Source organism: Silene latifolia, chromosome 6 (genome assembly GCF_048544455.1).
Source record: "Silene latifolia isolate original U9 population chromosome 6, ASM4854445v1, whole genome shotgun sequence".
Lineage (NCBI taxonomy): Eukaryota > Viridiplantae > Streptophyta > Magnoliopsida > Caryophyllales > Caryophyllaceae > Silene > Silene latifolia.
The window spans coordinates 2,077,505-2,104,658 of NC_133531.1; the positions used below are offsets into that span (position 1 = coordinate 2,077,505).

Consider the following 27,154-nt stretch of genomic DNA (forward strand, 5'->3'; position numbering starts at 1 on the left):
GTTCTTGCTCAGGGCGAAGACCTCGGCGGCAGGTACGACCAGGGGGGTGTGATCGTTGTACCGCTTTGTTGTTCTGCAACTTCTGTTTTCTGCAAACTTCTTGTTCATAAGTATAACTCGTTAATTTGTTGTAACAGTTATCGTTTGTTTGTCAACTATATACTCACAAAGTCACAATTGTCATCGAGTTACCATTCATATACAGTAACTTTTACACGATTATTGGTGTTTGGACTATAGAGGGAGTACAACGAAAGAATGATACAATATTTTTAATCTTTGTATTCAATTAATCACTGCTGATAAAACTATTGTAAAATTGGATTTTTTTACTTAATTTTAGTTTAGATTAGTTCAAGGTCGCATTGCTTCCAATCAGTAATTATTCACAAGGTAATTTCTTGTGATTTTTCATTTTATACTTTGTATTAAGGGGAAGGGGATTATGCTTTTTGCTCAATTTCGTTTGCTGATTGATTCTCCCCTAAGGTAAAACTGTAAAAGAATTCATTTAAACGTAAGATGAGTCAAGTAATATATACCACTTGTATAATAACACAAATATCTTGCTCCCTCTGTTTTTTTATATGACTTTTTTACATTTCAAGATACTCTCTTCTCTCTTTAAAATCTTTTAAAATATAAGACTAAATATTATGATATGTATACTCATACGAAAGAGTTTTTCGTAAGGAATTTAATGCTACCAGTTTTATATTTTTTAAACAAATATATTTTTATAAATATTAAAGTCAAAGGTTTACCTCGTAAATACAAAACGTCATATATAAAAAGGAGAGAGTATTATTTAACTTTTCTGATATACTTGAATACCTGTCTGAAATAGACCAGTTTTTAAATAAAATAAAAATAGGAAAAAAAGAAGAAAGAGAGAGGAAAAGAAAAGAAGAAAAAAGAAAGAATAGAGAACTTTACCAAATGATGACTCCCACTCTAAGCCACATACTTGACACACCATTCTCCACCACCTCAACCTACCTTTACCCTCCCTTCCATTTCTCTCCATTACCCTCCATTATTACTCTCCCTCCCTTTCTCCCTTCACTATTCCCTAATTATACTCCACAATTTTCACTCACCAATAACCTCATCTAGATCTCCGCAACTCATCCATGGCTGCGACGATCTCCTTCGGAGCTCCGCAACCATGGCCTCCACCACCACAACCACAACCACAACCGCTACCAAACAACAACAAAAACTACTTCTACCTCCAACCACCACCTCTAGTTCAACAACAATACCCTTTTATCAACCCTAACGATGACGATTCCTCTTCTTCCTCTTCATCTTCCGACGATTCATCCAAATCAATTTCTCCTTTAATGGCCGCATTAATCGCCGTCTTAATCGCCGCTTTCTTATGTTTATTCTACTATACTGTAATCTCCCGCTACTGCCGCCGCCGCCGCGCGACTCGCCACACTCGCCGCCGCGTGTTACGCTCTCTAGACCGGGTTGATCCCATGGTACACGATCCAGCTCGACCGGATACCGGTTTAGACGAAGCGTATATCCGCCAGATCACGGTTTTTAAGTATATACGTGGCGATGGACTAGTTGAAGCTACGGAATGTGCGGTTTGTTTAGCGGATTTCAAGGAAGAAGAGAGTCTTCGTCTTATGCCGAATTGTGAACATGCTTTTCATCTTTCTTGTATTGACACGTGGCTTGCTACGCATTCGAGTTGTCCGCTTTGTCGGTCGGGTATGAATCCTTTGCCTGCTAGGGGTACTGATGCTAGTGTCACTGGTGTTAATAATGTGAGTGTTAGTGTTGCCGCGTTGCGGGTTGAGAGAGGTGGTGATGATGTTGTTGTGGTTCGGGAAGTCGAGAGTCGTGGTCAGGTGGTTGTTGAAGTTGTTGAAGACGAGATTGAGAAAGAAACTCGTTAAAGGAAAATGAGATAGCGCCACCGCCACCTGGTTGTGACAGTAAATCCAGTCTTTATTATTGTTTGGGTTGAAAAATGTATATTAGAAACCCGGTCGTGAGAATGAGATAGCGCCACCCAGTGGTACTAGTCTGGTCCTTTTTTTAAAGGAAAATGAGATTGCGCTACCTGGTGCCTGGTGGCACTGAATCCAGTCTTTTTTATAGTTCGGGTTGAAAAATGTATATTAGTGTTGAAAAACTAAGAGTCAATTTCAGTGATTCTCATACTATGTGTTACTCCTATTAATGATAATTATAATTATAGATGTATTGTTGTACTCGGTAATTCGTACTATAACATTCCGTAATTAGTTCAATTAGCGAGTTTTGTGAGGGGAATTTGTAATGGTTTTATGTTGTAATTTGTAAAACAAGGGAAAATCCGAAAATATAGTAGTATTCCATATTCTTATGAATGTATGGAGGTATAGAGAAATTTGTGTTTATGAATGATCGATCATGGATTAAAGATTGTCGTCTTCTGAACAATGAAAATTACGAAGTTTTTAGTTGAAATTTCCGTTTGTTCTAAGTTTGCAAAATTGTAAACCTTTTGAGCTACAAATCCTAATCAGGGAATGTTGGGAAATTAGCGTCAGTCTCCCATGCGCAACGGAGACAATTAATCGACAAGTAAACCGTAAAAATAAATAAATGGAAACAACTAATCAGGGAAGTTTGCAAGATTGTAACCTTTTGAGCTACAGAAATCCTAATTAGGGAATTCTTGTTTTCAGAACCGACAGTCGATTCCTAATCATTTTTCGACTGTTGTCGTCGTCTGAGAAGTTGCTAAGCTACTTGCTGAAGGATGATAATTCAGTGAAATGAGCAGAAGATGTTTGTTACCAAAAATGTTGAATGATTGGTTTGATAGATTAATTTGTTTTAAGTAGTTGAACTTGTGCTCTTGTAGTATATAGTAGATATTTGTATAATTTGGTGAAAGTCAATGAATGTAGTCACATGGGTCAGTAGTTGGCAAATGATTCTGCATTTTATGTTGGTCTCCCTTGAGACGGTTTTAACTTAAGACGAGAAAAATGTCAGCGTTTTATAATAAAAAGTGACCTTTTTAATGATAAAAACTTATGACTAAAATTGTATTGTTGTAACAGCAAACTGATGGAAACTTTTTTATTAGGAAATATTAACATTTTATTATAACATGATCGCATTTATCGGTCTTAATTTCAAAAGGTCCAAAATGAGAATTTGCAACTTTATACAGAATGAGTCCACAATTCACATTTTTGTAAGGAATAATTTATTTTTATGTTATGGTACAGTTTCAGCTTTTCTTTTTATAAAGCTTGGTTTATGGTATTTGCTTTAACTTTAGCATGGTCTCAACTCTCAAGAATCCATGAAAGATAAGAATATAAGATAGATGTCTCCACTTTCATGATGCTTCTCTGAGGCTCCAACTCTCTGTCTAGAATCGAAAAGACGAGAATTATGTCTCGTGTCAATGTGTAGCAAAATAAGGTCGTGTCGAGTTAGTGTTTTGTCCAACTCGTTTTGAAATGAATAAAAGCTAAATGGACTAGATTAATTTTCTGAGATGCATGCACTGGCAAAGCGAGAATTCAATTCAGACTTTCAGAGTTAATGGAACAAATATATATGTAGGGTGATAGAATAATTTAGTTAAATTTTCGAACTTTTTTCAGGTTACGTAAAAACTTCGGAGAGACGGTCTCTCTCACATGATGGGATGAGGGACCACTGAATTTCTTTTTTCGCTATTATGTCTCTCACTAAATTAATGAGAAACGGTCTCTCATGAGACCTACTCTTCAGGTTATCTTATATTCCTTGTAAATCTTGGCTTTGCCACTAGGTGAAGGTCACCCTAGCTGATTCTGGCCAGCTTTGCAATTGTGCATATGTACCGACAATGTGGCACAATAATGTTCGAATGGTGGTCAAACGGAGATTGTACAAACATTGTAATAGGAATATTTATAATAGTTGGGCCTCAACCATCACCTTAAGGTTTAAGGTGATGGTTGAGTTGGTTCATCTATCATGGTACCCAGCACACGGTACGGGGGAGCCGGTGCACAACTAACCACTCTTCAAGCCCAACGGGCATTTGAGTGAGAGAGCGTAATAAAAATATTTATAATAGTTGGGCCTCAACCATCACCTTAAAGTTGTGGTTGAGTTGGTTCACCTATCACATTGTGTGGTAGTAACACTAATAAGTCATTAACTTACGGTTTCAAAATCGAATTACCTGATGAAACTAGTGTTAAAATTTATGAGGGCGGGCTTTAAGTTCCTAGGCTCTTGGTAATACCAGATAGGTCGAATCGATTTTTACCGTATGGTGTGAAGTGTAAACCAAGAAACATAAGGTCAGTCAGATGAGTTGACTACTCCGTATTAATTTGGAAACAGATATGGCATTGGTTGACAGGAAACTGGAACTTAACCAAGAGCACGAATGATGTGTCACGTGGATTTAATAGAGATTTTATTTGGCTGGTAAAGTTTGGTAGGAGTCAGAGTTCTTACTCCTGCGGTTAAGTAGACGTATTGCATGCAGAATTTCACCAACTATGAGTCTATGACTAATACTTTAGCCTATAATTTGTAACTCTTTTCGATTTATTTGGTTATTTACGTGTTTATATTTTTGCGAAATTTATTTTAGTGAAACGTAAGAATCACATGAATTAGTGGAAGTTTGAGACAGATGGTCGCAGTCTCGTAGAAGTAACGGGCATGCAATTGTTTAAAAGTAAATAATATCCGATGTAGTTACTTTATCGCTTTAAGTTTCAGTATCGCTAAAATAAGTGACATTAAAGAAGACAACCAAGCAAGTTTATTTAAACGAATCAAACAAAATATGTACTGTATATATTTTCTCGCTTAATTGCATGATCTTGCAGTAAAGATGTTTTCTGATTAAAACTGTTACAAATCTCTGGTTTAGAAATAAGGGGCTTTTAGTCTTTTACCATCTTTTTTAATCCGTAAGGATGAAATAGGTTAATACTATACTAGTTTAGATCTCGCGCAATAAATGCGCGGTATTTATAGGGTTACTAATATAGACCTCGTGCAATATATGCACGGTATTTATAGAGTTTTACTTTTTAGTGTATTATTTATAGAATTTAAATTGACAATTCACTTATTTTCATGTTTCTCCTTAATGTATTTTGATAAGAGAAATAAATAAAATTTTAAATCGTAAGAAGTAATAAAATGAGTATTTTTTTTAAATTTATTTTTTGTTTTTACCGAGAAATTAATGATGTTAATTTACAAATATTTACTAATATAACATATTTTTTAGCTGCAAATTTTTATCATAAAAAGTCAATGAATTTGAACAAATATTTACTAATACCATATTTTTTAGCCGCAACTTCTCATCATAAAAAGTCAATAAAATATTATTTATAATTTCTTTATCCTATAAAGATCGAAGATAAATTTGTGCAGAATGTGAAATATTAAATGTTATAAACCCATATTTTTAAATACAAAAGATTATATTCATTTATGATTTATCATGTCCACATATATACTATATGCTAAAAATATCAAGCACTATTCTATTCTAGGAAATATTTTTAGGCGGGAAAAGTTGGAATTTCACCTATTTATTTAGTAAATAGGGGATCAAAACATCAATCAACTAGAAATCTTTTGAGCAAGCAAAGTAAGAAGGAAGTTCCCATGAAATAATGTAAACATCTGATGAGGTCACAACGCTCAACAAAAGTGATTGAATATTTATTTAAGTCTTAACTAATGTCACTTCTCATTTTAGAAACTTTCTATGAACTTACGCAAGATGTCACCAATGTTTTTTTCTTCTTTATTCAATGTTTTTGAATATGTAGTGGATAATTTTGATTTAGTGTTGAAAAACATGTTTATGCATGATGTCTCAACAATATAACAAATTTAATACTCTGTAAAATGATAAAATTTAAGAAATTACCACGCAATTTAGCTCATATAAATAAAATTTAAGAAATTATCACGCAATTTAACTCATATAAATGACATATGTTACACTTCTCCGATTACCTTTTTCATGGTTATAAGAAGATACTCCGTAACAAACAAAGCTTACCGACTTTAAAATAGCAAATTATTTGATTGACGAGTGTTGATGTCGTATAAAGTAATGTACGGTTAAAAGAAGGATAATTAAATTAAAAATTTACACTTATCCATTGATATAATCCATATTTTATTAATGAGCTAGAAACACTCACGTTGACAGAGCTAATAAGAGTTCTTAACAATTTCACATGAAATTATTATTCATAGTATAATAACAAATTTAAATATTCTTTAAATTCAATGAAATTAGTATAATCAATAAAGATAACCACATCTTGTCTTTCGGCTAGACCTGAATTGGACGACCTATAATTCGTTTTTGCAAGGTTTTCGATGGTTGTGGACAAATCAAGTTGCGGAGAATCGATCCTGAACTGATCCGAGTTGATTCGCTAGAATAGCCACCTTTAGCTAGAGATATAAGTGGGTACGCGGGCCATTGAGCTAGCACACTCCAACACGGTTGATGGCCGAATTAGCACGACACAGGATTGACAAGGCCCAATACGATACGATATGTGGGCCATGTCTGGGGAGAAGTTTAAGAAAGAAGACTGGATTGTGGCCATGCCTGGGTCGCCATTTTCATTTCACCAGCACGCCAGTACACGATATGAACCCTACTACCTTCCCATGTCTGGGTCGTGTTATTTTCTCTTTCAGATATAGTGAGCAGGCATGAGGTACAGTCTAACACGACATCAATCTCTACCTTTAGCCATCTAGTATCAATCTATTTTTTTTTTTTGTGACGAGTGAACCCGCAGCCGCTACCTTCGGTGTGTACTAGGTAAACCCTTGGGTATATGTGTGTTGAGAAATAAACACCAATCTCCCACGCGCAACGGAAGCAACTAATTGACAATTAAACCGTAAAAGTAAATAAATGTAAGCAATAATAAGATGAGACAGTATTTAGGGTTAAACCCAGGGCAAAACCTTCCAAATCCGGAAGTAAAACCAACTAACCAAATCGACTAGAATCCATTATAATAATATAGTACCAGTATAACGTAACCGTCCCGAATTAATACCAATTCGAAACCCACAATAATATAAGATAACAACCTCTAGCCCTCCAGTAATATTAGTCAATGCCACTAATATCACTCCTAGAGTAACCTCCTAAATTATTGTATAAAAACACCCGTTGTACTCCACCTCACCCTCAAACCCCGACTTTCTAGTCACTTTGTTTGATTACATTTTTGTGAGATATATTTTCCAAAAGATTTACCATCCTTTATATAACCACGTGAAATTGACGTTAGATTTTAAATCATAAATCACTTCACGTTATACACATATGAATTAAAACACAATTCATATGTTTCGTCTCATTTTCACGTAAAGTTAACAAATGAATGTTTCATTCATTAACACCTCCTAAAGTTGAGTTAAAAGCTTTCACTGCCACTATAAAAGTTTATTATTTCTAATTTTGCCATTGTAAGATTATTTTTTCGTTAGTTACCATTGTAAAAGTGGAGTACTACGTTTAATGCCATTTTATAACTTGTTTCACCTGCTATAAGAGGTTACTATTACATTCATTTTATTTTATTTTCAGAGCTTTTTATAAGATTATAATGAATTCGTTTATAGTTTTTCGAAAGACAAACAAAATGTTTTTTTTATTCTCAAATATTTTATGTTATGTCATTTAATTTCTCAAATGTCGAAAAATTTATAGCCTTTGATTATTAATATTTTTTACCAAAATGTTCATAACATAAAAGGTTTAGTAAACAATTCCTTCATAACATAAAGAATTTTTAACGAAAATTTTCAACATTACTTGACCGGCACATGAATTGCAACATCACACATATTTTTTTGTTTTGTGAATATATTATATAACTCATACCAAACTTACAACTTACTTCATTGTTTAATCATCACGAATTTGATCTTCTCGTATTGAATCAAACAATCCATTCTTTTATCACTAATAAGAAACAAATATTTAAAAAAGAATAATCTATAGATTATTTAATTAGGTTATAAACATTGAGAAACAAAAAAAAGCTGTAAAATACTAAGAAAAGGCTAGTTTTTTATGATTAAAACTTTTTGGGAAAAAACAATTCGGTTTTTAATCAATTATCTAGAGAGATTTTTGTCTTTTAGCTAAACCTAAATATTACGAAGATTTTCGTAAAAAAAAAGGCCAAAACCTTAAATTTTTTTGACATTTGAGAACTTCAATGACATAATACAGAAGATTTGAATATAAAAAAAACAATATAGCTTGAGTTTTAGTTAATTACTATAAAGGAATCAGTTATTATTTTATAAAAAGTCATGAAAAATAACTTTTTAGTGGAAAAAAATAGAGGTAATAGCAACCTGCAATAACAGGTAAAACAAGTTACAAAATGGCAATAAGCATATGAATCAACTTTCACAATGGCGCTAATAGAAAAAATAACTTTACAATGGCAAAATTAGAAATAAACAACTTTTAGAATGGCACTAAAAGCTTTTAACTCTCCTAAAGTTACATGCATATCATCAATTTTATGCATATTGTAACACTTAGTAAATTTATTACTTGTGTTGGAAGTTTTAACCCAACAATGTGATAGCCTGCAAACCACGTATACCAGTTAAGCCACCCCTGACAGACTTCAAGTCTATAAAGCATAGACTTAGGTCAAAAATGTTCTACAAAATTTTACTCTTGAGAAGACTTAAACCTAAATTTTCTAAGAATTTCACCAAATTTTAACAATTCAATTCCATCTTATAAAGTGAAAAATGTCCACAAAATTTTGTTGGGTTGGGTTGGGTTGCTTAATTGATCCAAATATCAAATCATATGATATGCAAATCAATTAAAAATAGGTCCACTATAAGACAAGAGTCTAGACAATAATACGCCAAACAATGAAAAAAAGAAAAGAAAATATTATTAGCACTTACAGTAGGTCCATTACTCAACCTTAATCAACTCTTAAAAAATTACTTAAAAATTCCCAAATTCAGCTACTTTCTCTTCGAATTCAATCTCTGAAACCCTTAATTCGAATTTAATTGAGCAAATTGAATTCTGGGTTATTGGAATTTTTGTTCAATTGAATGAAAATGGCTCAACAAAGTAGTGGAATACCATTAATTGAAGTGTATTTATCATTGGTTGATAAAGCTGATAAAAAGTTTTCCAAGATCAGGGATTTACCTCTTTATGAACGCACTAGGTATAATTCTTGTTCATTTTTCATATGCTTGTTGTTATTAAGTCACAAATTCGATGTTAATATCCGTTTTAAACTTAAAACGGGTCAATTATGATAGATAAGACAAAAAAAATGGATGAATAGAGATTAACAAAAGATTTGTCCTGTATGCTTGACCCGTTTTCATCTTAAGACGGATACTGTAGTTCTTTTTTTGAGGAAAGATACCATAGTTCTTAATTATGGGTACTTTTTATTTTTCAGTATTTATGATCATTTGATTGATTTTATTCAAGAAGTTTTGATTAGATATGGGACATTAATTTGGCTTGGAATATTGTAAAGTTAAGAAATTGTTTGCTGAAATGCTAGAAATGAGTTTTTTGATCAATTATATGAAGTCAAGCAATTGCCCATTTTTAATTTGCATGGAAGTATGATTGTAATTGCTGGAAACAGATAGTTGAATGAATAAATTATGAGTTGTGTGTTCAAAACATTGAATGCTAGATTGCTAGGGTTCATTGTTTACATGGTTTCCATTCGTTTTCGGTTGTTTAATCTTTGAATAGTTAGTTCATTGTGTTGATTTTGGTGTTGAGTGTGAGACTGTGAGCTAGCAATTTGGGGGATGAGGGTAAGATGTTCATTTCCAATGGGGTAGAAAATTCTCGACCTTTTTGGTTCTTGATTATGATGGAATAGATTCACTACATTAGGTACGCTTCTTTTTAGTGTGAAGAAGCATTCATTGGATGCAATTACCTACGGAACTGTCGTTAGAGGTCATCTGAAAACAACCTCTTCTAGGCTGCATACATTCAACCCCCTTAACTCGCCTTAGGTAGGAGTCTTTTAGATACTAGGTAGTGTTGGTGGTGTTATTGCGGGCTTGGTGAGCATCTTGAGTTGGGCCATGGTTCAATGCTTTCCAAGAGATCGTTAAGGGACTTCAGGTTAAGCCTATTTCAATGGATGTACTTTGCAATTTTGTACCACTAGACAACAGATTTCCACATGGAGAAATTCGGTGCTGGCTGAAAGGATGAATAAGCGTCTTATCTAGTGACGGACGTAGGTGTAGAATGGGAGGCACAAAAATATAAGATAACAAATTTAAAGCAAAAGACGAAACAATTGATTAAATGATAACCATGATTGTCTTATCTAGAACTATAGCTTTTTTATTATGCAACACTGAAAGGCATTTAAAAGTTTTTCAAAGGCATAATTCTCTCTGTACCTTTCTCACAAATGATGTCATTAGAATGGTGTACACGTGCATTGGTGATGGATTTTCTGGTAGAAGGCTTGAAGCTACTCCTTATTCTTGGAAATGCCCCATTTGGTTTCATAAGCATCGCCGCTAAACCAGTACGAGGGGCGAGGACATAGAATCCTAAGTTTTTAACATGTACGGAGTACTTGCTGAGTTTCCTTTTATACGTACTGAGCTCCGGGAATTAGTTATTATTGAGTACATGGGACCTTAAGTTTTTAACATGTAGTTTCAGGGATCCCTCATATACTTACTAAGTTCTATCATATATTTATTGACGTGCCTCATGTACTTATTAAGCGCTCTCATATATTTGTTGACCGCTATCGCGACCGTGTTAGTTGGAAGGTTAGGGGGGGATCACATTCACTTTTGAGCCATTTTTGTCCACATTTCTAGCGTACGAATCGAGATCAATGATTCCAAGATCAAGCTCCGAATTAATAAATATTTTAAATGTAAAAATCATTTTTTTAACTTTCTCAGAGGGAGCTCATACTTCTAACATATATGCATGAAAGAAGGACTATTTTAAGAGGTGATGAACTGAAGTAAACTTTCACTCAGCATGTTAAGAGAGAATCTTGTGGAGACTTTATGCAGACTATAACATGTTTGGACCTATGTTAATATGCCATAATTAATTCCCAAATTTCAGGTTTGATACTTATTTCTATAAGGTATTCAAGGTCTATACAGAGTTATGGAAGTTTCAGCAAGAAAATCGTCAGAAGCTTGTTGAGGCTGGGCTCAAAAGATGGGAGATCGGTGAGATCGCTTCTCGTATTGCTCAGCTTTACTTTGGGCAGTATATGCGTACAAGTGAGGCTAGTTATTTGTCAGAATCTTATGTATTCTATGATGCAATATTGACAAGAGAGTATTTCAAGGAGGGTTTATCTCAAGAACTTAATCTCGCTCACAAGCAATTGAGATTTCTTGCTAGGTTTATTTCAGTATGTCTGCTCCTGAACCGTCGAGAAATGGTACATCAGCTGGTTAATCACTTGAAGATGTTGCTTGACGAGTGCAAAAGGAGTTTTCAGGTTATTTACCAATGAAAGCTTCAAAACTATTTTCTTTGGTTCGGTGTGGTTTCATGCTAAGATTTGTATAGTCCTTCCCTTAGGCTTAGGAGAAGAGAACTCATCTATTAGAATAACTGCGTTGCAGATGAATTTCATAATTCTATTGAGACCACGCTACCATGGTATTAATACGTACCCATTACTTTGCAGCCGTGACCATAACGGATTACCTGATGGTGGTTGTGTTATCTCCCGTTATATAATGCTTTGTAGAAATAGTGTAGACATTTCATCTGTAATAACCTATTCTTGAATATGTTATTGATACGTGGCGGATATTTCCACGACTTAACCAAATGCTTCCCGTTACTTTTCTGAAAAGATTGGCAAACAGTTGTATGTGCAAATGATGTGTATTTGTGAAAAAAGAGCTCATAAAACACAAAACAGATATCATTAACATGAAAAATCTTCTCAAAAGTTTAGGTTGCAAGAAAGAGTGCCAAAAACCTTTTTCTAAAACTATACATCTGCTATATCTCGACTGAGACCGTATTTTTGTACCATAAATGGCATTTTCTATTTTCGTCTCACCACCTTTGGTGCTTTTTGAACCCTGACTGGCATAAGGCCAGGGTTCTATTGTTCCAAGAAGAGATGAAGATGTTACACTGTGCTGAGAACTAGTATTCTGAATGTTTGTTTATATGTTGGTGATATATTACTTGACCCCGTATTCTGTTTTCCAGGATGCTAATTTCAGAGAATGGAAGCTAGTTATTCAAGAAATAATGAAATTCCTGAAAGCTGATACTCTCTTTCTGAACCTCAGGCCTTTGAGATACAGTCTTGTTCTTGATCCTCATCCTGACACTTTACAACAAGTTTCCTCACATAATCCAAAGAGAAATTTTAGACTGCGAGATGCAATACTATGTAGCTACCACCCTAATGAGGTTCGACCTACTTTATTGTCTTGATCAATCACTACATTTGTCATGCTGCTAGTTTACGCTTTTGGAGTGGGTTTTTTAATGTAAGCGCATGCAAGTGGGCTTGGGAGTGTCACATTCATTTTCCGCTGCACAAAACACGACTAAAGACAAAATGTATATTATTGGTCAAGACAAACTAAATATGATACATGTAAACCATCTGTAGGGCCAGAGCAACTATGTGTTAGTTCGGTGACTGTCAACCGGGGCCTTTAAAGCAATATGAGGTGTTGCTCCGTGTGAAATTGTTCTTTTCAAATGTGCTTCATTGCCATGTATTTGATAGAGCTGTTAGCTTCAATGTGCATTTGTGTATGCAGGTGAAATTTTCAGAACTTACCCTCGATACTTACAGAATGCTTCAGAGCTTGGAATGGGAGCCTTCTGGCACATTCTACCAGTCAGGAAGTAGTACAAGTCAAAATGGATCAACAAAAGGCAACATTATTAACCACTCACAAGATATTAGTGATCCAACCTTGCCACCTAATCCACGGAAAGCTGTCTTATATCGTCCATCAACCACGCATTACATGGCAGTATGTATCGTGAAGAATTCACTTTGTTAGTTCTAGTGTGTGAACCCGCCATCCAATCTGGTCTCCATGGATGCTTAACAGTAAATGCTATTTTTGAGATTTATGCTACTTCGACACCTCACTTTGGCTGCTTGTCGTGTGTCTGACACTCTTTCATTGAGACACGATACTACACTTCGACACTTACTTTAAGGCGGTTTAAGCCAACCATGTCATGTCCATCACTTGCAGCCGTGTCGAAGTAACGTATTTTTTGAGCGAGTAGCGATGGGAAAAATCTTTCTTCATAGATGTACTGAAGCACATCTTCATTGCTCAGTTAGTTCCCAAGTTTTGAGATCTTAATTTATAACAGACGCATAAAACTTCTTTTGCTCTAGGTACTGGCAACAGCTTGTGACGATCTCCCTTCTGATGGAGTTCTTTTCATCTATCTCTCAGGTTATTTTGGAAAATAGTCTCTCACCTCTTGTGTTATTCATATGTCAAAAACTTAAAATATAAGTGTTAACTTTCACTTATTAAAATTTTATCAGGGAAAGGTGGACAAGCCTTTTCATCTCCCTCAGTTGCTGGCAGTCGCCTTAATTCTGAGAGCAATGTCAAGAGCCTTCAATACAACTCTACCCTGGATGCGACTCCTATGGGTGGTGGTCAAAGTGATTCGTCTGGGCAATTCAAAGAATTGTCCTCGAATAGCCACCTAGACGCCATACATATTGGTTCCCGCGGAAATGATGGTACGCTTAATTCTGGCATTCTGCTTGTACAAACTGAGTAATATATGGTATAGTCATGGAAAATAGATTTTGGCAGTGAGAATCCTAATGAAAAAGATGAGAGATGTGCTTTATTTGCCCAACTGTTCCGCATTAATAAATAGTCGAGTATTTCTTCAGGTTCCAATTTCATCTACCCTTCTGACTTGCTTCCATTTACAAGAAAGCCACTATTCATGATCATTGACAGTGAGAGCAGTGCGTCATTCAAGGCAAGTCTCTGGCTCTCTGGGTTTTATATTAATATTGTCTCCATACCTCTGTTCTTTTCTCCTCCCTTTATTTTTGCTTTTTTCTTTGTCTCAAAAATTGGGTAGGGAACTGGGAAGGAGGCAGGATAATTGCATGGTCAATGCAACGATGCAACCATCGTGGATACTTAGTTAGCCAGTCTAACTATCACCTCCTCAAACATTAGTATATAGTAGCCATTACAACCTTCTGAGATGTGGCAGCAATGCGCCGATCTCTTTCAGGCTGGGATGTGATAAGTTTGATATAACAAGAAATATCTGCAATCAAATATTCACGAGGCACAACGAAATTTTACATCAATAGTTCTATCCAAGTTATCTGTTCGTTGAGAAATATAGGGAAAATGAAAATTTATGACTATGAGCATTGAGTACTAAGCACCTTGCTCGTAGAACAGAATCAGCTTTGGACTGTTCAGATTCACCTTTTTTTTTTACAACTAAAGCTATACTTTTTTTCCCGACAGTATTACAGAATTTTCTCTCGCTCTTATTTAATCATTTTTTCCTACTGCAATTTTCCCTGATCCTGTCATCCAGGTGAGATATTGTCCTTATTGACCATTCTGTTTATTTACAAACAGATATTGTGTGGAACTGAGAAAGGAGAACCAGTTGCCATGCTCTTGTCTCCAAGGTCTTCACCACCTGCTGCCACTGGAGAATGGTCCTGGCCCACGCACGGGAGCCTGTTTACCAACTTTCTTACGGCTCCCGTTCAGGCTTTCTGTCTGCTTCTCGGATTCTCTGGGTCTGATATTCAAAAGGTGGGTTTAACGGTTTTACGGATTTGCCTTCTTGTCCTCTAATCGAATTCTTGATGGTTTTCTTAAACAACACAAAGCTTACCACGAGATAATTTCTCAGGATGCCTATGAAGATGCTAACAAGCTCCTCTCGTCCTCTTTAAATGACTGGGGGTTGACTCTAGCAACGTCAGGCGCTCTTGACTCTGTCTGGTCTCAAGTTTTCTGTGACCCGTTCCTCAGACGGCTCCTACTTAGGTAAACTTTGCATCATATGAGTAATCCTTGACTTCATGATCCTCCCATACTCCTATATTACCCTCTCCATCCCATTTATAATGTTTTTCCTTGACTTTGATCGCCAATTTTAACCCTTATTTTCTCACAACGCATACTGTATACAAGGTCTACAACTTTTTGTAAAGAAAATGAAAATAATTGTCTGATTACAAGGTGACAAAGTTAACATTATACCTTAACCTACTTTTGTTGAGATCAATAGGTTAAAGTTGGCGATACCTGATCAGGGACTGAAACATTAGATTAACTTGTTAAAACACTTGATCAAAACATACAGTGGCGGATAGAAGTACTAAACAATTATGTTGGTGGATGTCAAACACTCAAACCTATGAATTGGTGGGTACTGGGGGCACGTGAATTCTCGCGAAACATGCAGGCTTAAGTACTCCCTCTGTCCCGGTCATTTGTTGTCCTTTTCCATTTTTGGGTGTGTCAGCCAATTGTTGTCCTTTCTATTTTAAGAATGGAGATGAACAATTTGATCATTCACACTCAATTTATTCCACTTGTCATTATTTAGTAATTGGCCTCCTCTTTCCTTAGTCTTTGTGCCAAAACCAAAGGACAACAATTGACTGGGACAGAGGGAGGGAGTACTGTTAATTCCAACAAATACTGTAGAATTTTTCATTAAAACTTGAGCTTGGAATTTGCCGAACTTGTGACAATTAAGACAGATAAGAGATTTTGTGTATATCAGTTGTTTCTTTGTTTCTTTGTCATACAGGTTTGTATTTTGCCGAGCAGTACTGACTCTTTATGCTCCTACCCATAACAAAGCGGAGTTTATTCCCCAGTGTCTGCCTCGTCTTCCAGACACCGTTGATCCTACATCTCCAATGATTCAGTCTCTCGTTTTGCAAATCGCCAATGTGTTTCGTGCTGCAAGTCATTTCATCTTTTTGGAGAATGTCGTACAACCACAGAAAAACAGCCACAATGCTCAGGAGTAGACGGCAACTTGAGAACATGCTCGGCTTTTCAGCTATACGGCAGATACGTATTAAATATTGTTTGCAGTTGTGACTGCAGAATTGGTCATCGTACCCTGATCTCGCTGCCAGAACTTGGCATTCTTTCTTCTTTCTTTGTCCAGGCATCTGTTGCACTTTCTATCCCTTTTGTTCGTCTCCTTATTTAGCTTTCTCACCTTTGTATAGACTCACATGCTTTAAGGAGGTAAGAACTACAAACCGAAGTTATATTCAAAACGATATTTATGGCTCTCAAGCTATCGACTGAGAGGCCGTGTAAGGATCATCTAGCTCGTTTGTATCCGATCTTAGCAAATTGCCAATTTTATTGTCATTTAATTTTCATCTTCATCTGTGTTGCGTTCGAAATGTTGGAGAAACTGGAGGAATGAAGATACCGCTTTGATTTTTGGTAAATGGAACCAAATTATTCAGTGGCTTAGTCGAGATTTAAAGTTTAAAGGACTAAATTGTAGGTTCAAAAATATAAATATAAACAATTTTAGTAATTTAGAAAATATGGGATGCTTTCAAGATCAATCTCTACATTCTGTTCATAAGATCGAGCAATTAAGCTTCTCAATATAAGTCGATCCCCTATTAATATCGAGTTCTAAAAACAATATACAAAGGTTTAAAATCATCACCTTACATAATAATTCACCATTCTCATCAACAATATGTCAAAATAATGGGTTTACCCAGTGCACATCGAAGGTAGCGGCTGCGGGTTCCCTCGTTACCCAAAAAAAAAAAATATTTACTACTCGTATTAAACAATGTAAATACTCCGTATGTTATTATAAGTTTTTTTTTTTTTTTTTTTTTTCATATTAATGAACAATAAAAATTGACTGCTTTTAAACCTGAACCATAAACACCATGCTTAATAGTTTTATCAGATAAGCTAGCTGACAACGGTAGCGTTTTTTATATTAGGAGACGTTAACGTTGGTGGGTGAGTCGGGCGTTGACTTTTCCAAGTCAAACTTCTTAGAAACAGAAATGGAGAGCACTCCATCTTGGTAGGTAGCCTTGACATGTTCATGGGTTGCATCATTTGGAAGAGTGAACTTCCTCATGTACCTTGCCCTTCTCCTCTCTATCCTTATCGCCTTTACCTCTCCGTCGTCTCCATTCCCGGCTTTCATCTGCATCTTCGTCTTCTTCCCTGTCACGTGTAATATGCCGTTCTCTACCTTCACCTGCTCATTACCATTAATTCCCATGCATAAACAATCGATGAATCGTCTTTTTTTTTTTTTTTTCGACAGCAACAAATAGCATAGCTTACAAATGAGCAGCAACAAACAATCGATGAATCGTCTTAATGTTGCATAAACTACTCTGCATCGACTTACATACACGTAGTTATTTTTCCTTATTTCATATACAACGCGTGAAAATCTTATTGTGAGACGAAAGAGTATAATTATATGTACACTCGTAATATAATGTGGATGTTCGGAATAATAATCAGGGACGACATAACACCAGAGACAAAATAGACGAGATCAACTAATCCGTGGGAAGTAAAGTGCGAGACCTAGGCCTCGACTATGCTTCTCGAGTCCTCACGGACCAGTTGATCAGAAAACTCGCTCTTTTCCAGTTCATTTTTTTTTACGTTTGTTCAAAATTCCTGTCACGTAATTTGAACAGACCTATGAAAATATAAGTTGGAAGGAGGGACCGAGTATGAAATAAGGGTACCTTAATATTTAGGGCATCAAGGCCAGGCATGTCAAGAATAAAGGAATAGAAAGAAGGGTATTCATATATATCAGCTGGTGTCCTCAAAGTTGTCTTCTCATTCTTCTTCCCATTGTTGTTCACCTTCCCTATTCCTTGCAGCTCCATCATTTCTACAGCCTGATCATTATCATTCCGGTTCCCGTTCATCGATCGACGATGATCACCATTATTCAACTCTACCCTTCCCATTTCCTTTGTCATTCCCTCCATTTTTTTCCCTCTTTTACTTAATCAATTAAGTTTGTTTGACTTTGTTAAGAGTTTTAAAAGATTTAGCAATTAGCATTATACTATGTATATATATAACCCTAGAAATTCACAACTGGCTTGTTGACTTGGTTTTGCTCCATTATTATCATCACTTTTTTGTTTAATTAATTTCCGTGTCAAAGGTTAACTGTTGCACGAAATCTTGACGGAAAATGAGATAGCACCATCAGGATTCGCTCAAGTCTTATCAGCAACTCTCTTATTAGACCGCCTATAGTAAGAGACTAGTTCTTAAGAGTTAAGATAAATGCAGTTTTTTTTTTTTTCAAAAATACTACGCGTAATTATTTTTGTAAGCCACATTTTATAACTTGATGCCTCGGAAGAAAGCAAAATACAGAGGTTCTGAAACATGTCTATGGAAAGGAAGAGAACATACAGATATAAACAAAAGATTACTCCATAACTCTTGACAGGATGTTCTCGATGCAGCAGTATAAATCAGTGAATGATCGACAAAACCATTGTGGAACTGTCTAATTCTTCGGGATGTTTTTACCGACAATCTTTGCTGGAGCTAGCCGCAAAAGGTTTCCGGGTTTACCAGGAAGAGCACCCTTGATCATGACCACGCCAAGCTCACTGTCGATCTTCATGATCTTCAGTTTTCTGATCTTTGTTTTGGTTCCACCCATTCTCCCGGGCATTTTCTTGCCTTTGTATACATGACCCGGGGTGGTTCCAGCTCCAATGGATCCCAAGGCTCTATGACTTTTAGATCCGTGAGTCATTAGACCTCTCTTGAAGTTGTGTCTTTTAATACCACCTGAACATTGCATGAGCCCCGTTAAAAGTGGGAACGAGAATTCACCCTCTTTAAAACAGTATTCTCGGTGCAGAGTAGGGTAAAAACAATTGTCAATCTGAAAGTTACCAATTTACCATAAAGAGGAGATTCAGAGACTATAAAGTTTGCTCTGTGTTCAAGAAACAGCCAAACTAGTTTAAGCATAGCCACCAAAGTGAAAGACGGTCAAGTGATTGATGAATAAACAACATATCTATAAACGACCCTAATGATTATAGTTGCAAGACGCTGCAACAACAGTACTGAAGCGCCTCAGAAGAGTTGAGGCAAATTTTTCGGGCCTAGACTGTAATTCTTTTGGCAGTTGACTGAACTAAATGCCCTTTCATCAGCAGTGAAAAACAGGCACTGAAGTACTCCCTCCGTCCCGGTCAATTGTTGTCCTTTGGTTTTGGCACAAAGACCAAGGAAAGAGGAGGGGGCCAATTATTAAATGACAAGTGGCACAAATTGAGTGTGAATGATCAAATTGCTCATCAAGTTCATTCTTAAAATAGAAAGAACAACAATTGACTGAGACACCCCAAAATGGAATAGGGCAACAAATGACCGGGACGGAGGGAGTACTAATTTATGAAAGATGCATCTTATCCAAACTCAAACCCTAAGAATCACTTGCACAGTTTTTTCAGGAAGGACGTTATAAATATGGTGAAATCCAGAGCAGGTAAAAGCTATAACATAACATCACACAGTAATCAAATAGTAGTAACAGAAGTGAAAAATGAGGACAAGAAAGTATCAGAAATTAAGAAAATGACCTTGGAACCCTTTTCCGATGGTTGTGCCAGACACATCGACCATGTCACCTTCCTTGAATAGCTCTTCGAACGTAAGCTTCTGGCTGGGGCTAAAGCCATCTACTGAAACAAGCCGGAACTCTTGGAGATGACGTAACGGAATCACATTCGACTTGTTCAGGTGACCCATTTCCGGTTTGGTAAGCTTCCGGTCCCTCACTCTCTCATACCCCACTTGAACGGCATTATACCCGTCAGTCGACTCTGTCTTCACTTGGGTCACAATGTTCCCTTCCTTAAACCCTACAATGGTAACAGGCACCACAACCCCATTCTCCTCAAAGAAGCTCATCATTCCGAGTTTGGTACCCATCACACCAACTCCGGCCTCAACGCTCATCATTTTAATCCCCAGACCACCCACTGATCTCACATGATTCTCAGATCTAGGGACACTCAACTTCAGCTTACTAGCCTGACTTGGGGAGCAAAGAAAGGAGGACGACAGCTGCAATGACTGGAACTTACGAGATAATTGGAAAGAAGACGACGATGGTAAGCTTTTCAACTGTTTGTTACCTTCTGAATAGGTACAGCTACTACACTTTATAGAAAATGAAGGAGAGACTGTAGCCATGGCACTGAAAACAGAAAAAAAAAACCCGCTAAATATATACTGAACTGTAACATTTCAAAAAGAGCAAGGCATTAGCTTTAATTCAATAATTAAATTGTTACAGATGTATAATATCAAACAAATTATAACACTATAGACTATATCAAGGGGAAACCTACCAATATATTCATATACAATTATCATATGTACTACAAAATTACCCCAAAGTCTTAATGGCGCCCGCAAATTGAGGGATAAGGGGGTTGGATGTATGGAGCATTATCCCTTTGTTAGCAACATAGAGAGGCTGCATAATTATCATATACTCGACTGTTTTTGTCTCGGTCATTTGTTTACCTCTTATATTCTTTTTGAGGAGTATTTTAATCAAAGGTAAACAAATGATTGGGAGTTGGGACGGAGGGAGTATACAACAACATTACACCAGTGCCTTAATGGCTCCTGCAAATTTTCTTGGGTAACGGGGTCAGATATACGCAGTCTTACCCTTGAGTTATCAACACAACGAGTCGGTATAATAATTATACTATGTATAATGCTACAAAGAGCATAAGAATCATTTAAAAGGGTACATATATCATTAAATCAACAAACTGAGCAAACCCCATCGCAATTTCATATATAAATTCAATTGGGTATAAAACAAAAACAGTAAACAGGAAAATTTTCGACTTATGTAAACCTAAATACCAAAATGGAAGCTATATTATTGAATAATTGGCTAAAAAAGATGAAAACTTTGAAGTAAAAACAATGCAATAAAGAGTAAAAATTGCATAAATATAGACTAGGAAGGTAAAAATGCAATAAAAATTGAGAGAATTGGGAGTAAAACATACCAGTGTTAAGTGAGAGTTGTGTGCAATGAAGAAGTGAGAAATACAAGGAACAACAATGAAGATGAAGGATAGATAAGAGTGTGTTTTGTTTATATCACGTGACTTTCACGTGTTTGGACTTTTGTTTTTGGGCCTTGGCTCTTAGGCCGGACCATTACTTGAGTAAAAGTGCAGTGCAGACTGCAGAGGCCATTTAGGTAGTTGTAACTTGTAAGTAGATCCGGCAAATGGGTTATTACTTATTATACCATTTCCAAGCAAAAAGTCGCGTTAATCTGGTCACCAACTTTTTTTTTAATCACACTTTATTAATCTTGACCCATTTTCACCCTTCCAAGCAGAGGGTCACGACCTAAGTCACCAACCCAATAATTTTCCATTTTCCAATCATTATCACATTCACTACCCACCAAAACCTCTCCCTCTATCTTACTTTTTCATAACTTATTGTTATGAACCAATCAGAGCATGTCACGTATCGGGTCACCAATAAGGTCACCATTCTCAACTCAATGTCACAAATTGACTCTCGCTTATTCTAGGTCACCAAAATCATCTCCTTAATTCTACTATAAGCTGTCATTAGCATGACCCAACAAAGTCACGACCCAATTGGTGACCTTGCTTGGGCATGGTCTTAGAGTCGGGTTTCTTCGGGTTGGGTAATTTTTGGGTTAATTATCGGATCACTTTCGGGTTGGGTCTTTTTCGGGTCGGCTAATCTGGCCCGGGTGGTTTGAGTCACTTTTCAGTTCAGTCTATTGGGTAGCACTTCTCGGGTATCACATGTTAGCCTTATCGGATCAGGTTAGCTTTGTCTGGTTGTAAGTGAACTTGTCTGTTTGATTACTGTTGAGTAGTCTTGATAAATTCTGTCTAACTTACCCATTTTACGATTTACATAAATATTACTAATCAAGTATTTAATTGGTGACTTTTTGAAAATGGTCATCTACTAAAATATTACTAATCACTTTTAGATCTCAACTAGTTCTATTACCCGTGAAATTCACGGTATTAGCTATGTTATCACGTTGATGGTGTTATGCAAGCCCAAATTTGCGGTCGCACTGAGCCGACAAAAGAGACTTGTACAAAAAACGTGTTTTTATTAATGAATACCTATATTGGCATAATATTTCGTCAAAATATATTTCCAAAATTAATAGTGCTCTGCCACGAATATTGTTATGTTTATTAGTGTTTTGTCACGATTATTTTTATTATTATTATTGTCTTCATTCTTTTTAGCTACGTAATTAATTCAACCTAAAAGAACTTTTTTAAAATAGAAATTTCTATATATTAAAAACTATAATTCAAATTAGATTCAATGGTTAGTATTGTTGGAAGTTGGTGGTTTTGAAGTAGAGGTGATCATGGGCCGGGCCAATGCGGGCTTGGGCCGGGCCTTTCTAACAAAAGCGGCCCATTTGTGTGGGTTGGGCCGGGTCGGGCCAGATGCGTGGGCTTATTTAGCAAGCCCAAACCCGGCCCTTATGGGCTAATGCGGGCTTTTGGGCCTAAATGAGCTTTTTCAGGCCCTAAAATTTACGACTTACCCTAGGAAATAATTAGCGTACTTCAGTTACAACTTTTAAAACATACATAGTGTATAAAATTGCACAAAATATGATGAAATGCATATGAATTGCTCTGTAAAATAAAATAATGACAAAAATCGCCACTTTAGAATGCTTAATCATGCATTCTTAGATATGATTTATGTTATGTATACTTGGTTTTATAAATCAAAAAAAATATACTTGAGTTTGTAAAGAGTTGGGTATAACTTTAACGCTACTTTAATAGGTTTTATTAGAAAAAATATTCATTATTAATAAATATGGGCCGGGCCGGGCCAAAATTTGGGCCAAACGCTTGGCCCAAACCCGGTTCCAAAATATTTTGGGCCTTTTTAGGCCGGCCCATGGGCTTTTTTGGGCCAAAAATAAAGGCCCAAGCCCTTCAAAAAACCAGGTCGGGCCGGGTAGGGCCAATGGGCTTGGGCCACTTGATCAACTCTATTTTGAAGATTATTATCCACGGTTTTCGGGCCGACCGACCCCGAAATAAAACGTCCTCAAATTCGCACCGCATTCACTTCTATGCCTTAAAAAAAATGGCAAATGGTTTGAAACAGATATTTGAAGACCTTAAAATTACTTTTGAATCATTTCAGTCCGACAGTATGAGTTATAATGTCTATTTTATGTTAATTGAGAAAGGTCCCAACATACGATAGACATTTAAGGCATAATATTCCAATAGATAAGGTTGGTTTCGGAAGATCACCGATTGATTTTCAAAAGTCATTTTCCGGCTAAATCGCCTAGAATAAAATGTCTAGAATTCGCACTACAACCCCTCTATGCAGCATAAAAAAATGGTAATGCAACACATTTGGCATATGGTTTGTAATGGAGACATTCCGATACCGTAAGACTACTTTTAAGATCTTGTCTTGTTATCACAACGAAACAAGTTATATACTTCATTCAATGTCGTTGTGAGACAAATCTGGGCATCCATTAGTCATTCAATGACCTAATGGCCCTATAGACATGGGTTAAAAAAAAAATCATTCCGTTTACGTATGATCGTTGAAAACCGATGATTTTGAAGCTAATAACCCACGATTTTCGGACAAATTGGCTTCGGAGTAAAATGTCTTGAAATTCGCACTACAATCCCTCTATGTCAAATGGTAATGACTCTAGGTAATAAAATATTGACATGCTTTGACAAAAAGACATTAAAGACATTTGACGACCTGAAAAGGTAGTACTTGAAAAAAGCTTTGCTTGCTCCTTTCTACAGTATGTTGTTTTGAGAGGGATCCGATTATGCGATAAACAATTTTAAGGCATAATGGCCCTATAAACAAAGTTTCTGAAGATCATTGGAAATTTGTGGGTTTGAAGGTTATTATCCACGGTTTTAGGGCCGACCGACCCCGAAATAAAACGTCTTCAAATTCGCACCGCATTCCCTTCTATGCCTTATAAATATGACTGAAGGTAGCAAATTTGGCATATGGTTTGAAATATATATTTGAAGACCTTAAGACTACTTTTGAATCATTTCAGTTGGACGGAATCAGTTATATTATCTATTTTATGTTATTTTAGGAGGGTCCTATCATACGATAGATATTTTAAGACATAATAGCCCTATTGATATCGATTGAGCGAGAAAATCTAAAAGTAAGTTGTCAAATTAAAACTATTAGTCAACATAATATTCATATTTCAGAAAAAAAAAAACACAAGTCTTAAAACATGAAGTTATTCTAAAAGTAATTGTTATTAAACTAAAACCCTACTTTCCATAAATAAAGCACAATTTTATTTACAATAACAAAACTGAAAGTCGTAAGAAATGATCAAAGTTGTTAGTTATGAAGTTAAACTTTTGTGTTGTTAACCCAATTTTGAGCACTTTGAAATTTAAAACTCATATACTTTAATTAAAAACTCAAGCTTTTCAATTTCAAACCTTTAGTATTCAACATAAAATTATGAGTTTCGAAATTATAATACATAGATATTAAACCAAATTTATGGGCCAGTTGAACCATACTAAAGAGTATTAAAATTCATGTTTTCTAACTCAACATTTAAGGTTCACAATTTAAAATCTTCAGTGGTTAAAACTAATGATTAAACATTTTCAAAACTGAAAAATATAAAATCAGATTCAAAACCCGTTGGCGGTGGTTGATGTTCTTCTTTTCTTGTAACTTCTTGGTGGAAGGATCAGAGGGAGAGAGGATCATGGTATTGCAAAGATGGGGGAAAGTATCCTAAAATCAGTGGGACTGGAATCGAGGCGTCGATGGAGAGGCATGGTTGGTGAAGACGTGCTTTGAGGGGTTTTCTAATTGAAAACTAATGATTAAACATTTTCAAAACTGAAAAATATAATTAAGATTGGATTCAAAACTCGTTGGCGGTGGCTGATGTTCTTCTTTTCGTGTAACTTCTTGGTGGAAGGATCAGAGAGAGGATCGTGGTGTTGCAAAGGTGGAGGAAAGTATCCTAAAATCAGCGGGACTGGGATCGAGGCGTCGATGGAGAGGCAAGGTTGGTGAAGACGTGCTTTGAGGGGTTTTCTAATTGTTGTGATTGAAAAGACTATAGACTACTGCAATTTTCTACCGTAATTGCTAAATCCTTCACGCCATTTACTTAATCCAACACATTTTACCTGTTTTTTCCACCACTACCCTTCATTTTCTATACTACTTATAAAAGAGGATGGTACTCTGACAATGATTTGCATGGCTTAAGTCCTTGTGTGACGTCACTATTTACATTTTTGCCACTTTTTTTTTTCTTTTTTCTGTATCTTAAAACTTTTATGCTTTTTTCATTTTCATGCTGTTGCGCATCAGCATCATCTTCATCATCTTACCTCAGTCCCAAGTAATTATTTCACATTATCAACCGAAATTAATCGCCTTATTATTTCATTCAACAATTTAAATCATTAGTACTTATCATTTAATTCTGTTTTTAACATTCTTTCTGTTTCTATAATTTTCGGTTTTTCGTTTATTCACTTTCTGAGCTTATTTTTCTGTTACATTATTCAGCTTAGAACACTATACAGACCGGATTGCTTATTTTGTTGCTTTCAATTCCGGCTGATTGTCGAAGCATACATATACCTTTTGATTCGAACAGATAAATTGCACAGCAACTGAGGTTATGTTTTTCCAAATCTATTACCTGAGAATTTTATTTTGGGAATTGCAAAAAAATTAAGCTTACAAGATTATATGAATTTCAGAATTTTCGTACTTATTTATTTCTTAGCATAATTTGTCCTACAAATGTGCTCACTAAGTGTTTGATGAATTGACACAAAAAAAAAAATCAATTGCTTATGTCTTTCGTATACTTTGCTTGAAGGATGAATAAGTTGGAGGGTGTGTTTGTCTAGTAATTTGTGCTTCCTTCGTTCGTGTCTTGGATCAAGTCACTGGAGTCGGGTTGTTTTCTTGGTCTATCTTGGTGTGTGTTTGTGTGTGTTTGCGTGCGTGTTTTCCTTGCAGTGTGGTGCTTGTATTTGCGACTGTTATTTTATGAGTTTACTGATGTACTCCCTTTGTGCTCCTTCTTGCAATAATTTGTTTGTTTTGCGAAAAGTTGATAATAAGTTAATCTACTAATGAAAAATAGCAAAAACAGACACGGTTTCAATATTGGTATATCAAGGAAATGTTGTGCATTTTTTCTTACATATTGAACTACTGAAAACCGTTGTTAAAGATGATTTAGAGGTGATTCAGGTGAATGATTTTTATTTGCTTTACAAAATGATAATCACTAAGCTTCCTCCTTCCCTGTTATTGTATCATCCGTCTCTTCCACCTTATACATTTTGCCCGTATCATCGATATACACTCCCTTATATATTTTGCACAGACAAGACACAAATTCATGGGGTGAAATAAAAGAAATGGAGGGAGTATTATACTTCCATGTCTTTACTAAATGTATATCTACATTTTCTTTTATAGCGATATATCCGTCACACGCTTATGACGGGTAAAAGACTTGAGATTCTGATTTCCTAAGCACATGCAAGTTTAACGTAAATTGCCAATCACAGTTCTTTTTATTATAGTCTTGTGAGTACTACTACATGACAATATCAATAGTTCATATGTGAAACAATAAGCTAAAGTGTCGACTTAAGTAGTCTTACATTTAGCAACGAAATAACTGCTCAGCCGCATGCCCGGTCAAGTCTACCAATACAACCACAATTGAAGTTCAAATATGTGAGTAGTAAACAGTATGAAAGACTTGATTGATTAGCATCGTTTAAAGCAAAAAAAAAGGACATTTAGCTGTAAACCATATTTAACAACGATTTTCGGCAGCTCAATATATGTAAAAGAAGCTACATAGCACTTTCTTTTTGTAACAACATTGAGCATCGTATACGTAAAATTTTGAATTACCTAA

The 27,154-nt window shown here is 35.8% G+C and overlaps 3 protein-coding genes across 3 annotated transcripts; 1 reads left to right on the plus strand and 2 right to left on the minus strand.

Annotated features, from left to right (window-relative positions):
* The first annotated feature begins 8,881 nt into the window (after positions 1 to 8,881).
* LOC141585933 (uncharacterized) lies at positions 8,882 to 16,472 on the plus strand. Its single transcript, XM_074407013.1, has 10 exons — positions 8,882 to 9,251; positions 11,168 to 11,555; positions 12,287 to 12,493; positions 12,853 to 13,071; positions 13,452 to 13,512; positions 13,608 to 13,811; positions 13,971 to 14,062; positions 14,689 to 14,871; positions 14,972 to 15,108; positions 15,881 to 16,472. Exons 1-10 carry the CDS (start codon positions 9,133 to 9,135, stop codon positions 16,104 to 16,106), a joined length of 1,836 nt encoding a protein of 611 aa, XP_074263114.1. The 5' UTR covers positions 8,882 to 9,132; the 3' UTR covers positions 16,107 to 16,472.
* A 493-nt stretch (positions 16,473 to 16,965) lies between these two features.
* Positions 16,966 to 18,373, minus strand: LOC141585935 (17.3 kDa class II heat shock protein-like). Its single transcript, XM_074407015.1, has 2 exons — positions 17,841 to 18,373; positions 16,966 to 17,332 (listed from the first exon to the last, which is right to left on the minus strand). The coding sequence occupies exons 1-2, from the start codon at positions 18,090 to 18,092 to the stop codon at positions 17,063 to 17,065; spliced, it is 522 nt and encodes a 173-aa protein (XP_074263116.1). The 5' UTR covers positions 18,093 to 18,373; the 3' UTR covers positions 16,966 to 17,062.
* A 66-nt stretch (positions 18,374 to 18,439) lies between these two features.
* LOC141585934 (large ribosomal subunit protein uL3c) lies at positions 18,440 to 21,289 on the minus strand. Its single transcript, XM_074407014.1, has 3 exons — positions 21,177 to 21,289; positions 19,722 to 20,341; positions 18,440 to 18,918 (listed from the first exon to the last, which is right to left on the minus strand). Exons 2-3 carry the CDS (start codon positions 20,335 to 20,337, stop codon positions 18,629 to 18,631), a joined length of 906 nt encoding a protein of 301 aa, XP_074263115.1. The 5' UTR covers positions 20,338 to 20,341; positions 21,177 to 21,289; the 3' UTR covers positions 18,440 to 18,628.
* Positions 21,290 to 27,154: the final 5,865 nt, after the last annotated feature.

Excerpts from the sequence above, each read along its gene's own strand:
- LOC141585935 (XM_074407015.1), bottom strand. The coding sequence starts at position 18,092 with ATGGAGGGAATGACAAAGGAAATGGGAAGGGTAGAGTTGAATAATGGT. Across the intron at positions 17,333-17,840 it reads TTGATGCCCTAAATATTAAG|GTGAAGGTAGAGAACGGCAT; the intron begins GTACCCTTATTT and ends GGTAATGAGCAG.
- LOC141585934 (XM_074407014.1), bottom strand. The coding sequence starts at position 20,337 with ATGGCTACAGTCTCTCCTTCATTTTCTATAAAGTGTAGTAGCTGTACC. Across the intron at positions 18,919-19,721 it reads CATCGGAAAAGGGTTCCAAG|GTGGTATTAAAAGACACAAC; the intron begins GTCATTTTCTTA and ends TGCAATGTTCAG.
- LOC141585933 (XM_074407013.1), top strand. The coding sequence starts at position 9,133 with ATGAAAATGGCTCAACAAAGTAGTGGAATACCATTAATTGAAGTGTAT. Across the intron at positions 13,513-13,607 it reads TCTTTTCATCTATCTCTCAG|GGAAAGGTGGACAAGCCTTT; the intron begins GTTATTTTGGAA and ends AAATTTTATCAG. Across the intron at positions 13,812-13,970 it reads TGGTTCCCGCGGAAATGATG|GTTCCAATTTCATCTACCCT; the intron begins GTACGCTTAATT and ends GTATTTCTTCAG.